Below are 16,362 nucleotides of genomic sequence, written 5' to 3'. Positions count from 1 at the left end.
AAGGCATTCTTTGGTACAGTGCGTCCAGACCAACCAGACTGGCTCATATTTGGGTACTATTTTCAGACATGTTAGGCCAGAGAAACAGGTGAGTGCAGCAGAGAAATAGGCACACAAAGGCAACTATCCCTGTCACATTAGCAGTACTGTAGATATTATTCTGTACATGGGCAGTGGTGGAAAAAGTACCCAGTTTTCATACTTGAGTAAAAGTAAAGATGCATTAATAGAAAATGACTCAAGTAAAAGTGAAAGTCTAAAAGTATTTGGTTTTAAATATACTTAAGTATCAAAAGTAAATGTAATGGCTAAAATACACATAAGTATCAAAAGTAAAAATATATAATAATTTCAAATTCCTTATATTAAGCAGAACAGACGGCACAATTTTCTTGTGTTTTTTATTTACAGATAGCCAGGGGCACACTCAGACATAATTTACATAATGCAGTGAGTCTGCCAAATCAGATGCAGTAGGGATGACCAGGGATTTTCTCTTGATAAGTGTGTGAATTGGACCAGTTCCCTGTCCTGCTAAGCATTTCAAAATGTAACAAGTACTTTTGGGTGTCAGGGAAAATGTATGGAGTAAAAAGTACATTATTTCCTTTGGAAATGTAGTGGAGTAAAAGTTGTCCAAAATATAAATAGTAAAGTAAAATACAGATACCCCAAAAAACAACTTAAGTAGTACTTTAAAGTATTTTTACTTAAGTACTTTACATGGGTTCCCCTTAAATGAGCAGGCCAATGTCGGTTGGTATTGTTGAGTGGGCGTCCTCTAATTAACAGGGAGCCATAACCCTCAAAAGATAAACTAATTTTAGTTTTTTCTTTTGAGGGTTTATCTTTGAGGGTTATGGCTCCCTGGTAATTAGAGGACGCCCACTCAACAATACCAACTGACATTGGCCTGCTCATTTAAGGGGAACCCCTGTACGGAATAATATCTATAGTACTGCAAATGTGACAGTTGTAATTAACCTAAACTGATACGTGTATTAGAAGTAAGGAGAGGGGCTTTTTCCAGCTCAACGCGATGTAGAATCCTCGCAGACTGGATACTGTACTTCCATGTCGCCTATGGTATAATCACAAACTGCACCTGGCCCTATGAAGTGGCTCATTAGATCCTAGACAACAAGACAGAGAGCCTTATATGGCTGTGGATGTGAATGGGCCTAGCCTGCTATAACCAAAGCAGGACACTGCGAAATCTAATTCTGGGGCTGAGTGGGTGGTCAGGGCGGAGCTATACAACCATGACTGAGCCACTAACTGAGATTTCTGGGTATGAAGATAAGAGGCGTGAGGCGAGGCGGACAGATTTAGTTATACTTTAAACACCCAGGCGAGCCGCGAGAGCTAGACAAGAGCGCTAAGCCATCTGCTCTCTTCTCTCTCCCTCTCTCTTCAACTCGTCCTCCTTTTCTCTTGTCTGGCACAGGTCTGGGTGGAGGAGGAACACCCGAGAAGAGAGGCAACGTAGAGTCCTTCTTGGCTGGGGTCCACAGACTGCCCTTAGGGAGGGGAAAAACAGACTTGAATAGCTTGAGGGAAGTATTGCCAGAGACTGACTGTGCCTGCTGCTGTAGACTGGGGGGTGGGGAAGACATGGTGACATGGTTGCTTAACAACTCAGGCTGCATTTTCTCAGAATGTCTTGCGTTTTACCCCAGAGACTCTTTTGTCTCACCTATGGCCACTCGCAGGTTTGTTTTGAGCCATTGTTTCCATGGCAAGTCATTATTTGCTCAAAACACACATTCAGGTTCAGTTTGAACAATACCGTATACAGTATGTGGGTTATTAATGCTTCCATCCTGTGTAGTCCTGTCGTCAATTTTATTAATATCTTGAGTTTGTGTTTTAATTTCAGCTCTTTGGAACATACAGTGGGGGGAAAAAGTATTTAGTCAGCCACAAATTGTGCAAGTTCTCCCACTTAAAAAGATGAGAGAGGCCTGTAATTTTCATCATAGGTACACGTCAACTATGACAGACAAAATGAGAAAAAAAATCCAGAAAATCACATTGTAGGATTTTTAATGAATTTATTTGCAAATTATGGTGGAAAATAAGTATTTGGTCAATAACAAAAGTTTCTCAATACTTTGTTATATACCCTTTGTTGGCAATGACACAGGTCAAACGTTTTCTGTAAGTCTTCACAAGGTTTTCACACACTGTTGCTGGTATTTTGGCCCATTCCTCCATGCAGATCTCCTCTAGAGCAGTGATGTTTTGGGGCTGTCGCTGGGCAACACGGACTTTCAACTCCCTCCAAAGATTTTCTATGGGGTTGAGATCTGGAGACTGGCTAGGCCACTCCAGGACCTTGAAATGCTTCTTACGAAGCCACTCCTTCGTTGCCCGGGCGGTGTGTTTGGGATCATTGTCATGCTGAGAGACCCAGCCACGTTTCATCTTCAATGCCCTTGCTGATGGAAGGAGGTTTTCACTCAAAATCTCAGGATACATGGCCCCATTCATTCTTTCCTTTACAAGGATCAGTCGTCCTGGTCCCTTTGCAGAAAAACAGCCCCAAAGCATGATGTTTCAACCCCCATGCTTCACAGTAGGTATGGTGTTCTTTGGATGCAACTCAGCATTCTTTGTCCTCCAAACACGACGAGTTGAGTTTTTACCAAAAAGTTCTATTTTGGTTTCATCTGACCATATGACATTCACCCAATCCTCTTCTGGATCATCCAAATGCACTCTAGCAAACTTCAGATGGGCCTGGACATGTACTGGCTTAAGCAGGGGGACACGTCTGGCACTGCAGGATTTGAGTCCCTGGCGGCGTAGTGTGTTACTGATGGTAGGCTTTGTTACTTTGGTCCCAGCTCTCTGCAGGTCATTCACTAGGTCCCCCCGTGTGGTTCTGGAATTTTTGCTCACCGTTCTTGTGATAATTTTGACCCCACGGGGTGAGATCTTGCGTGGAGCCCCAGATCGAGGGAGATTATCAGTGGTCTTGTAGGTCTTCCATTTCCTAATAATTGCTCCCACAGTTGATTTCTTCAAACCAAGCTGCTTACCTATTGCAGATTCAGTCTTCCCAGCCTGGTGCAGGTCTACAATTTTGTTTCTGGTGTCCTTTGACAGCTCTTTGGTCTTGGCCATAGTGGAGTTTGGAGTGTGACTGTTTGAGGTTGTGGACAGGTGTCTTTTATACTGATAACAAGTTCAAACAGGTGCCATTAATACAGGTAACGAGTGGAGGACAGAGGAGCCTCTTAAAGAAGAAGTTACAGGTCTGTGAGAGCCAGAAATCTTGCTTGTTTGTAGGTGACCAAATACTTATTTTCCACCATAATTTGCAAATAAATTCATTAAAAATCCTACAATGTGATTTTCAGGATTTTATTTTCTCAATTTGTCTGTCATAGTTGACGTGTACCTATGATAAAAATTACAGGCCTCTCTCATCTTTTTAAGTGGGAGAACATGCACAATTGGTGGCTGACTAAATACTTTTTTCCCCCACTGTATCTCAAAGGGCCAATGAAGTTGAGCAATGTCTTTTCGAGAACATTTGTTTGTTTTGCTACCAGGGGTTTGTAACCCTGGGCTGCTCCACTGTGGGAATACCAAATGAAAGCATGACTGTCTAATGTTTCTTTGTTTGGTCAAGACAGTGAGACCTCAAATGCAGGTCAACACCTCTATTTTCATCAGTGATGGTTCTGTTTTAGTCTGCGTGTTTGTGCAAGATTGATAGGGATATTTATATGGAGTCCATTGAAGTAAACATCCTGTATCAGTTATAAAATGTTCAGTCTATCCTAATTTGTGACAGGTTTTCATTAATGATTGGAGGGTTCTTAGGCATTTGTTCAGAGCTCTCAAAAGAGCTTTATAGTAGGAGGATATTCTCGATCACAAGTCATGATTAACAACACTGGTTGAAATACTTCTGGGTGACTAATAAAGTAATCTGGAAAGAATGGTATTATTGCTAGAGACCCAAGGTGCTCTCTTTATTCGTCTCGAGTGTATACAGTATACAATTAAGCAATAAGGCCCGAGGGGGTGTGGTATATGGCCAATATACCACAGCTAAAGGCTGTTCTTCAGCACGACGCAACGCGGAGTGCCTGTATACAGCCCTTAGCCGTGGTATATTGGCCATATACCACAAACCCTTGAGGAGCCTTATTGCTATCATAAACTGGTTAGCAACGTAATTAGAGCAGTAAAAATACATGTTTTGTCATACCTGTGGTATGCAGTCTGATATACCCCGGCTGTCAGCCAATCAGCATTCAGGGCTTGAACCACCCAGTTTATAATGTAGCATATATTTGTGTAGCATATAAATACTGTATGTCAACAGCCCCCCTGCAGACTATTGTACCCATACTTCAAGATATAGATGAGACCCCCGCATTTCAACAAGTCCTTATGATTCAGCATGGTCTTGATAGATTGCATGAGTGAGTACCTCACCACACTTATAAGGCCAACTCACCCTCCCCTTGAGTACCATGAAATGTTTCCCACATATGTATGATGATTATTTCGTTGCTGGTCATTTGACCTACACAACACACTTTACACAATCTCCCAACGAACCTCGTTTGAGATACATTCCAAACCTGTTTGCCACTCACTGTTGGTATGTTTCCTTGAGGGAAACTCCACTGAAGAAACTATATTTTTGTATTTTTGTACTTTTCATTAGTCCATTGTTGATACAGTTCCAACATGTTTTGCAGTTCAGCAGTCACGTTTTGAAGATTTGGGACTTTCAAGAAGTGAAGTGTCACCAGCCACATCATCATGTAATTCATTTTGCGTCATCATGATGTGGCCGGTGGCACTTGCGAGTGCTCTTTTACTTTGTTAAACAATATTTGTGGAAAAAGTCAAGGGGTCTGAATACATTCCGAATGCTCTGTAGATATCAACATCTCTTCAACCTTCAACTGATGGACAGTTACTTTTTTGAAACTTGTTGTATTGATCCTGGTGCCAGAATCCCCTATCTTCAAAGACCACAAACAATAAAACAGGCACTGACAGACCAATACCTTGTCCAAACACAAATACCTCCAATTCTCTCCCATTTCAGAGGTAATCATCAGACAAACCACACATGCCCAGACCGTCTCAATGGAGCTCCACTAGGGAACCGCCAAGTTCAAACCTGCCTCGCGCCCACAGTTACCTAGACAACAGCCGACAAATTTAGCAGCTAATGTGTGCATGTGTCATAGTAACAATCAATACGCACCAATCCTGAGTGAGTGCTTGTCACGATCGTCGGTGAGAGAGGAGGACCAAGGCGCAGCGTTGAATGAGAACATATTTATTATATTAATGATCACACGATCAAAACAACAAAACGATGACGTGACAGTCAATGGTCATACACAAACCAAATACGAACAAGAAACCACCCCAAATGAATGCCTAACGGCTACCTAAGTATGACTCCCAATCAGAGACAACGAGCTACAGCCGTCTCTGATTGGGAGCCACCCTGGCCAACATAGATATACAAAACCAGAAAGTGAAACCTAGAACACACATAGACTATACACACCCTGGCTCAACATATTAGAGTCCCCAGAGCCAGGGCGTGACAGTACCCCCCCTAAAGGCGCAGACTCCGACCGCGCCCACCAAACACCACAGGGTAGGGACCGGGTGGGCACTCCGCTTAGGCGGCGGATCCGGCTCCGGGCCTGATCCCCGCTCCCTCTCCAACCCCCCAAAGTACCCCTGGTCCGGTCTGGCCCCGCTGGCCGGAGCTGGACTGCACACTGGTGGAGCGGATTGCTCTAGCTCCGCGTGAAGCATCTGACCGGTGCCGACCAGCCACCGGTGGAACAGGCACGGGCCGTGCCGGGCTGTCGGGCGCACCCCCTGACTTGGTGCGGGGAGCAGGAGCGGGCCGAGCCGGGCTGACGAGCGCACCACTGACTTGGTGCGGGGAGCAGGAACGGGCCGAGCCGGGCTGACTGAGGCGCACCACTGACTTGGTGCGGGGAGCAGGAACGGGCCGAGCCGGGCTGACGGAGCGCACCACTGACTTGGTGCGGGGAGCAGGAACGGGCCGAGCCGGGCTGACGAGCGCACCACTGACTTGGTGCGGGGAGCAGGAACAGGCCGGACCGTACTGGGGACACACACCACTGGTCCCACGCAGGGATCTGGAATGGGCCGGACCGGACTGGTAACACACCCCAGTACCTCTCGCCGTGCCTCTACACCTTCCACCCCCTCTTCGACCAGTGGCCCCCGTAACCTGGCGGCCTCCTCTGCCAACCCGCTGGGCCGCTCTGCCGCGGTCTCCTGCTGGCCCGTCGTCCACGGCGTTAGCCCCCCCCTAAAAATTTTCTGGGCGTCTCTCCTACCCGTGGACCAGGTCTCCATGTCCTTCGCCAGCCTTTCGCCCTTCTGCCACAATGTCAAGCCCTTCTCTTCCTCACCCGGCTTGACCCAGTCGAGGAGGCGAAGGAGATCTGCTAGAGATCTCCCTGGCGATGGCTCCTGGACACGCTGCTTGGTCAAATCTTGGTGGTTTCTTCTGTCACGATCGTCGGTGAGAGAGGAGGACCAAGGCGCAGCGTTGAATGAGAACATATTTATTATATTAATGATCACACGATCAAAACAACAAAACGATGACGTGACAGTCAATGGTCATACACAAACCAAATACGAACAAGAAACTACCCCAAATGAATGCCTAACGGCTACCTAAGTATGACTCCCAATCAGAGACAACGAGCTACAGCCGTCTCTGATTGGGAGCCACCCTGGCCAACATAGATATACAAAACCAGAAAGTGAAACCTAGAACACACATAGACTATACACACCCTGGCTCAACATATTAGAGTCCCCAGAGCCAGGGCGTGACAGTGCTGTTGGGAATTGCACTGCTATGTCTGTGGGGGGCGTGGCCTGTTGTCAGGTGATTGATAGACAGTACTCCCACAAAAGGAAAATGGCCGACTTGAACAGATAGCCTAGTATGGAATATGATTCACCTGAAATTTGAGATTTTTGCTTAACCAGCATTTCACATTTAAATCTGATGAGAACTGCTTATTAGCATTCATTTGCTTAACAATTTGCTGTCAGTTGTGCTTATTTTTATGAATTTTGATTAATCTTGATATTTTATTAATCAATTAATGTACAATGTATAATCAATATAGAGGGACAAATAAGCTTGGGGTCAAATCAGTCAGTGTTGATAAGGGCAACACTTAACAACAACGATACACAAATGCAAAGAGACAACCTGTTCTTTTCTTCTTTTTCTTTTTTTTTGTCATTTAGCAGACGCTCTTATCCAGAGCGACTTACAGTTAGTGAGTGCATAAATTTTTCATACTGGCCCCCCATGGAAAACAAACTCACAACCCTGGCGTTGCAAGCGCCATGCTCTACCAACTGAGCTACACAGGACCTTCCGTGAGCACCATGGAAAAACGACATTCACAAACCAAAACCTTTTTCCAAAACAGATAGGCTAACACACTGATTGACATCAAAATAGAGCATAGGCTAACAACTTGTCAACAACGTAAAAGGAAGTAGTACAACTAATCCCCTACCTATGCCAGGCATGGCATGGCTTGGCACAGTGGCTGTGCCCCACAGGGCAGGTTGACTGCTGCATGCCAACAGGCACAGTGACAGGTCAGGGGACCATGGGGACATGTGCCACTCTGTGACACGGTAGACGGTCTCCCTTTGCAGTTGTCCTTTCACCCAGATGCCAACCCCCCTGTGGCGACGATGACTGGCATGGCTGACTGTCAGAGCGACATGTCATCTCTCTGAGGTATTTTAGGCAGGCCCTCCTCGGGACCTCATGGTCCCATGACCAGTGAAGCTTCCACTAGGGGATGGGTTCAGCGTTCCTCAGACACACAAACACACACACACTAGGGCATGGGTTCAGCATTCCTCGTGGCTGCCTGTCTGTATTGACAGAGCAGAACTACACCAGTGCAGGTGAAGACAGGCGTGTATGTAGACCACAGGAGGTTGGTGGAACCTTCATTGGGAAGGATGGGCTCGTGGTAATGGCTGGAGCGGAATTGGTGGAACGATATCAAATACATTAAACACATAGTTAGATGCCATTCCACATGCTCCATTCCAGCCATTATAATGAGCCATCCTCCCCTCCACTGATGTAGATGCTGCTGTATGTTTCCTGGAGACCATGCTGAAGTTCTGGAACCCAGAGCCGTACTCAGAGTTCTCACCTTTTAACTAGATGTTGATAACATCTGAACAGGACATAATGTTAGAGGAACACACATTTAATTTACTATTAACAATTATTTCCTTTTTATAGTACATAGTAATCAGTCATAATAAGGACTTTGCATTTATGGTCACACTTTATTTGGAAAGTCCCATATAGATTATCTACAGATGGTCATACCATCAAAAAACTATTAATTATTAACCAACTTTAGGGTATTGGTTAAAATTAGAACTCAATGTAATCCATTTAATTTGTGCCTTTGGGATCAACTTTACCCAATAGTAGTTTGTTATAATGCTGTCATGCACAATGTTGATACCCCGATCAATCATTTTGAAGCCCCTTGTCTGTTTGTTCAGTTGAGGCATTTGATCATTATCCTCATGTTACTACCAAAACAAAATTCCTGTCCATTGTGCCATTACACCAGCTGATTATATCAAACCGTGTCCTGACAAATCCAAACATGTTTGTTATGGTTAATACACTATTTGGTGTATAGTCAGCACACGTTTGCAATAACGCATGGCAGCAACCTGGTCCCAGAGCATTTCTAATTATTCTGTATGTAAATCCGGGACACTCCATTTAGTATGATATGTTATGTTTCGTATGGTATGTATTAATTTGTGGATGTCCATCATCCATTTCGTATGATATGTTACAAATTACAATTCGTATGATATGTTACAAATTAGCAAAACGTACAATATGTTATGAATTTGCTAAACGTATTTGTTACAAATTCCAATTTGTTGTGGCTAACGTTAGCTAGGTGGCTAGGTGGCTAATGCTAACATTCGCTAGCTGGCTAACGTTAGGGTTAGGGGTTTGGGTTAAGGTTAGGAGTTAGGTTAATGGGTTGAGGTTAGGGTTAGAGGAAGGGTTAGCTGAAAGGGTTAAGGTTAAGCTTAGAGGAAGGGTTAGCTAACATTCTATGTATTCGCAAAGTAGCGAAAAAGTAGTAAGTAGTTGAAAAGTTGCTAATTAGCTAAAATGCTCAACTTGTCCGTGATTAGATTCGAACACGCAACCATTGGGTTGCTAGACATTCACAATACACGCCGACCCATCCACCCCGACCAACCACCCTCCTTTTGTTTTTACCTTAAGTAACCTTCTGTCTTACGTAACCATGCGAAACATAACATATCATACGAATTTGAGTGTCCCAGATTTACATTTACAATGTTATGTCTAGTCTATGAGACCAGGCTGATATCTGAGAGGTACACTCCTGTGAGAATGATTATTCCTGCACTTGAATCCGCTTCCCTGTCCGAAGTGTCCGCATATCAGGTCTTGGAGGTGGGAGTGAGTGATAGCCTCTGGGGCGGTATATCTAACTCTCACAGGGCGACTCCCCTCAATTCTCCCTTTCTGTGTCCCCTCATGGAAGTTCCTGAGAGGAGGAGTTGTGAGCCTAGATATGACCAGCATTAACCTTTCCTCCAGTTTCCTTGTTGGCCGAGTTCATGCGGTTCTACCCCACTTATATCACAAACAGTTTCTGTTGCTGCTGTAGCCTCTCTAGCCCTGCTCCTCCCTCTGCCCCTTCTCACTGATTACTGCTTTATGCTGTGCTGCTGGCACTGGGCTGCATTGTACAACCAAGCCCTATCAGCCCTGCTGCCTGAGGTCATGCTTATGTGACTGAAAGTGGGGCACGTCCTCCCCGGTCGCTCCTGACACACCAGGGCGCTGGGCGGGCACAGCTGCCACATTCCCATTGGCCACAGGGCAAGCTGAAGAAGGGACCGTTTGGGTGGGAAAACTGGTTGATTGAACTACAGAGAGAATGAAGATGACCGGTTTCATTTGAATCTTTTCAGAGGTTCAGCGAACGGGGAATGTAGAAAACATTTCAACTGAGTCTTTGTGAATTTGTTAAGTGTGTGAGATATCTGTGATTGCAATCTAATTAAATAGGCTCCTGCAGTTGCAGAGTTTTGACATACACTGTAGTTTCTTCCATCATGTAAACAGTTTTGATGATGCAACATTTCGGAGATGTAGGTCAGCACTCATTTGAATTCATGACATGCAATTCTGAGAAACCATACATGTAGAGGCACAGGAGGCTGCTGAGGGGAGGACGGCTCATACTAATGGTTAGAATGGAGTGAATGAAATGGTATCAAACACATGGAATCCAAGTGTTTGATGTGTTTCGATACCATTCCATTTATTCCAGCCATTAGGCCCGTCCTCCCCAATTAAGATGCCACCGGCTGCCTGTGACGTAGAGACATGTACAATAACTGCAACAACAAACTGATATTTGGATATTTAATACAATTTAGATATAACATTAAATTGTTGCCCATGGTTAAAACACAGTAATGCTCTTGCTGCAATGAAATGTTGAGTCCAGAGCTTAGCCTACTCTGAAGCTATATGATGCATTATCTTTATTATAAATTCATGATGTATTAAATTATGTATTAGGCCTATACAACACCCTGTGATTTTGACATGATATATCCTACATACCGGTACTCTGTTTTTCACTACCATAATGATGGGGCGGGGGCAAAATGTTGGGCTCTATAGACAAAAACAGAGAGGTTGATCACAAGCTCCACCCTAGAATTCCTTGAAAGATGTTTTTTACAATCTCAGATGGAAGAAGTCATGGAGTTCAAGACCATTTAGCCCATATGGGGTTGAGAGGGGTGGGTCTAAAAACAATATTTAACTCAAATATGACCCAACAATGTTTATAATACTGTGGCGTGTTGAATTTTCAATATGATTTTGGATAATAGTTGTATGTTTGTTATATATTTTTATGCTTTAGGCAACCTGAGGCCTCTGAAGTTCACAATGGTCTCATGCAGTATTTGAAAACAGAAGTGTCAAAATAAATCCAACACATGCTAAACATGTATTAGCTACATAGTAATATATCTACTAGAAGTAGCAATAAGTAGAGATGTTTTGTAACAGATATAATATGAATATTACTAGGGTCTGATACAATGTTTATTTTTACGCCTGCTATGTTAGGTTAGATAAGATGTGACAATGGTGTAGCTTGGAACGCACATCATTAAGGTGGTAAAATAGAGCATGACGTTTTACTGCATTTCAGAAGCAGGACTTAGTGATTTTAATAGCTGACAAGCTACTCTAACTGACAAAGAACTCGAACATTCATGGGCCAAAGCTTTAGATATTCTGTAAAAAAAAATAATAATAAAGGTCAAAAACACATTGGAGACACTCAGGATTCGCCTCATTCCGCACTAATGCCGCGTTCAAAACATCTGGGAATCGGAAAAATACGAGGTGAAATCATGACGTCAGTGATCTTCAGGTCGGAAAGTTGGAGCTCTAGAAAGGTTCCCGAGTTGGAATTCCGAGAAGGATGACCGTTCAAATTGATTATTCCTAGTCGGAGCTAGTTTTTTCCCGAGCTCCCAGTTGTTTTGAACGCGGCATAAGACCTTTCACCTAGTTTTCAGACTTGCAGTTCATCGGGTTCTTTCTGACACCGATGACCCCCTTGCACGCCCACCAACAGCCACGCACCCTATTTCCTCCAATCGTCCGGCGACCATGCACTGATCACGCGGCGTCTCGCCTGCTATTGGCTAAGGTCTCACACACATTTGTTTTTCATTGGTGGCATGTTGCCACCCGCCAGTGTGTAGTGAATTTTGTTTTCCTTTTTTTCTCCTCATGTTTTACACAGCTGAGAGAGGACGTAGTGAAAAAGAATTGAACAGTCAGTCTCTACTGATCGGGCGGAGTGGCACCGCTTCTTTTGTTCCATATCCGGTTGACACTAAACTGAATTCAAATATACCTAAACAATGCCGTCACGAAAATGTTCAGAAATTGAAGTCTCATATGGGGTAAGAAGATAACGTTTGTTTTTATTGAATGTATTATTATTTTAAGTTAACATGCGTGTTATTTCATATGAATAACGTTCAGCATTCGAATAATGTGTAATTAGGCTACTGTATTTGTTTGTCACTCCAGTTTATTAGTTTCACTTTTGACTTTTAAGGTTACAATATTATTCAGTTGGTAATTGAGTCATGTCAGTTCAAAATTATTGATTAATTGAAACAGTTATTTACATTTATACCATCCAATTATATTATCCAATGACTTCGCAATGATTGACTGTTGGTCCAATATCTTTAATTCAACAGTGACCATTTGACAAAAAAAATATACAATTTTTCTATTGACCTGTGTTAATGTTACCCAACGTCACCCTATGATAACCAGGTAGCCCAGTAGAGTGGTATTGTTTTGCCTAGGTGGGCTACGCTTTCACTATGTGAAACTGGTCACATTATTTGATCTTGGGAGTGGCCATAGGATCACTGATAGTGTCATTGTAGACAAAGCACTTCCTGATGCAGCGTTCACACTGGGTAACATCCCCTGTGCATGGGGGTCTAGGTCTCACGTGGCTAGAGGTAGGGATACATCACTAGTTGGTCTTTATTTGGCAATGGGAGGTGACTTGGCACGTAGCCTTAGGGCAGATGGGGTGTAATCTCAAAAGCCTGCTCCCTCAGCTCTCGCTAACGGCCACACTGTGACAAACCTCAAACCTTGCAGCAACCGGCACTTGACCATTAAGGTCATTTGGATGCTTCCCTTGGTATGCAAATAAAAAAAATCTAGCTGTATGGTCTTGATTGGGTCTCATTTCCCAGTTGTTGTGGTGATTCGTCCCTATGGTGACTCACCAGTCTTCTATTATATAATATCATAATCAGACCCAACTTTCTTTCCTTCTTTCCTCCAGGCGAATGGGATAGTGATGGACTATTGCGGCTCCTATCTGAAGAGGCAGAGGCACGACAGTGAGCAGTCGTCCCCAGGCTGCAGCCTGGAGTACACAGACCTAGAGGCTGCAGAGGCTCTGGTCTGCATGAGCTCTTGGGGCCAACACCGCCCCAACCCCTGCAAACCCAGACCCCTTACACCTGCCTCGGACTCCTGCGACTCCCTCTTGCCTCCGGACCCACCGGAGCCCCCCAAGGACTTTGTCTCGCTCTCCTCCCTGGTAAGAGTGCATCCTCTATGGGCAACCATAACCACCACACATCCCAAAACAACCATCACACATAAACATCTGTGAGTCCCAGCTTTGACTTACTGTGTAAACCAGCGTGGAGACAGTGTCTTTATCTCAGGTTGGTGTGTTTGCTAAAAACTTTGCATGGTTTATAGGTGTTGGAGGGGTTAGGGAGGTTTCTGCACAGGTTGCAGGAAAGAGATGAGGAGATAGGCCTGATAGGCGGTTTGAACTTCACCCAGTGCTCATCTCTCTCAGCTGCTGGTTGTAAAAATCACTGTTTTACAGCCACCCAGCTCGAAGTACCCATTAGTGTAGTGTGTATGCGTGCCTACTGTGGCCACTTATCTCTCCTAACAGCTGCATTAAACCTCCATTTTGAAACAGAACACACCCAACCTAGGACTTCTGTATTAGAACACCATAGTGGTTCTTTGTTCTACTTCATAGTATGGCGCACACACACTAATTCTGTCTTTTTTTCTTTGGTTTCCAGTGTATGACACCCCCTCACAGCCCCAGCTTTGCTGAAACCTCCACCAGCACTGCCATCCACACCAGCACCTCTCCTCTGAGCCGGCCCAGCTCCAGCCTCTCTGTAAGGGTCTGTGGGGTCCCACGATCGCCCATGGCCTCCATTGCCGAGTCCCCAACCACCGGAAAGACCCCACCACCGGCACCCTGCCGAGCCATGGTAACCAGCGTCATCCGCCACACCGCAGACACACACCCCTGCGAGCAAATTCCAGCACCGCCCACAGAGCAACAGAGGGTCTCAGAGCTGGTGGTCCATCAACAGCACACAGTAAAGACTGAACAGAAGAGCAAACCTCCATCTGCCCCCTTCACACCCAACCTCGCCCTCCTCTCTTCCTGTAGGGAACAGCCAGTCATGACTGAGAAGGAAGAGGTAAAGGTTATCCACTGTAAGAAGAGCCCCTCCCTTCCTCCCGCTAACGCCCAATCACAAAACAGCCCGCCCACATGCCTCTCCCCACCCCCCACCTCCAGCCCTCCAATCATCTGCCAGATGTTCCCGGTGAGCAGCCAATCGGGGATGATCTCGGCATTCATCCAGGGCCCGATGCAGGCCTCCAGGACCCCCACGTCCATCCTGCCCCAGTCTGGCCCTCGAGGGGCCCTCCAGCAGCCCTTCCTCATGGGCCAGGCTATGCCCCAGGGCACGGTGATGCTGGTTCTCCCCCAGTCCCACGTCTCTCAGGCCCCCCACTGCTCCCCACAGACTGTCATGACCCTGGGCCACACCAAGCTGCTACCTCTGGCCCCCGCCCCGGTCTACGTGCCCGCCGGACCCTGCGGCGCCACCAAGATGGACTTCTCCCGCCGGAGGAACTATGTGTGCAACTTCCCCGGCTGCAGGAAGACTTACTTCAAGAGCTCCCACCTCAAGGCACACCTCCGAACACACACAGGTAAGAGAGAGTTCACAGTGCTTCTCATGGATGAGTGGGAGTAAGAGAGAAAGAACTTGACATTTATGGGGATTAAATATTAGGATCTTGATTGTGTGTCACGATTTTAAGTGAAGAGTATAAGGTCATTTATCTGACTCAAAACATGTTGGGGTTTGTTGGTGACTAAATTATAATGACCTGCTCACTTACTCTCTCTCAGGTGAGAAGCCCTTCAGTTGCAGTTGGGAGGGCTGCGACAAGAAGTTTGCGCGCTCTGACGAGCTCTCGCGCCACCGGCGGACCCACACGGGCGAGAAGAAGTTTGTGTGCCCCGTGTGCGACCGGCGCTTTATGCGCAGCGACCACCTGACCAAACATGCCCGCCGTCACATGACCACCAAGAAGACACCCTCCTGGCAGGCCGAGGTGCGCTGCCCCAACAAAATGTCCGCTCCCAAGCCGCTGCCATCAAACCCTGCCTCACTTTCCCTCAGTATGCTGGTACCTGCCTTAAACTAGACTGCCCAACACTACCCACTAGTGACTTCTTACCCCAAACCCCCAAACCATGACAGGGATAGGGGGGGCAGCCAAGCACACAAGGCTGCCATTTTACTCATGGAAAATGTCTGAAGACATGCACTGGACTCTTTTTCCTCTACTGCTCATTTGTACATTTTTGTTTTGCAAAAGGAATTGTTTTGTTTACTTTTCAGATATTTTACACAATTGTGTGTATAGATGTATGCACTCTTTTGCCAAAGCCTTTGTAATGAAGTTTGTCTTATACATTTCAACTGTCTTCTTTGTATGTATATTTGTACATAATATCTATGTGAATGTATTGTGTCGTATCGTATTCCGAACTACATTTGTTAATTTGGGAAAATTACTTAATTGTGTAAAACAATCTTTGTGGATAGTAGTCTATTATACTGTGATAATTACTACCGCTTTGACTTTTCATATTATTTAATACACATTTGTAATAAAGAAAAAAATATTAACTGGTGTGTTTTTATCAAGTCTCCCATTGCCCTTTGACCTTTGAAAAGAGAAAGATGGTCCTTTTAAAATCAGAACAGAACTCTAGTTAGTCAGCACTCCTTTCCAGTCACTCCCAGTTATATGGTAGAGGAATAGAATGGTGTCTTGCCACATCCTATGTGAGTCAGTGGGTTTGTGTCTGTGACGGTCAGCTGAAACACTTCCAGTTCAATATGCTGGCTGACCACTGCTATGGACTGGACCACATCCTGTTGGTTTAGTGGAATGTGCAGGCCAAGGGACTTTTTGTCCCATTCAGCAGCTTTAATCCAAACTATGCTATGAGGCAGTGGGACATATAGGCACTCATATCCTTGCCTCTGTACTTATAAGAGCCTGGCCGATTGGTTTATGCCCTGTAATACTGGTAAGAAACCTCTCAAGTATCATTATGAAGTAGCATTACATTATTACTCGTGTATCAATTGATAACTATCAGTCTGGATTGATTTAATAATACAGATGATTATATAAGCCTAATGAAGGTGTAACCAGTAGTCATGCTTGTAGGTTGGAAATTCAGTATTACATAAACACACATGTCTGTCAAGTAACTATTTTGTCTGGCAATAACATAGCTTCTATAGCCACAGTCATAATTATGGCTA

General features: G+C 45.0%; 1 protein-coding gene across 1 annotated transcript; it reads left to right on the top strand.

Moving 5' to 3' along the window:
- The first annotated feature begins 11,937 nt into the window (after positions 1-11,937).
- LOC121539395 (Krueppel-like factor 11) lies at positions 11,938-15,714 on the top strand. The gene is made up of 4 exons (XM_041847870.1): positions 11,938-12,105; positions 13,020-13,280; positions 13,789-14,725; positions 14,928-15,714. Exons 1-4 carry the CDS (start codon positions 12,064-12,066, stop codon positions 15,224-15,226), a joined length of 1,539 nt encoding a protein of 512 aa, XP_041703804.1. The 5' UTR covers positions 11,938-12,063; the 3' UTR covers positions 15,227-15,714.
- Positions 15,715-16,362: the final 648 nt, after the last annotated feature.

Source organism: Coregonus clupeaformis, unplaced genomic scaffold, assembly GCF_020615455.1.
Source record: "Coregonus clupeaformis isolate EN_2021a unplaced genomic scaffold, ASM2061545v1 scaf0137, whole genome shotgun sequence".
Lineage (NCBI taxonomy): Eukaryota > Metazoa > Chordata > Actinopteri > Salmoniformes > Salmonidae > Coregonus > Coregonus clupeaformis.
Note: the sequence above shows the minus strand (reverse complement) of the source record. Positions and strands in the feature narration are given on the sequence as shown.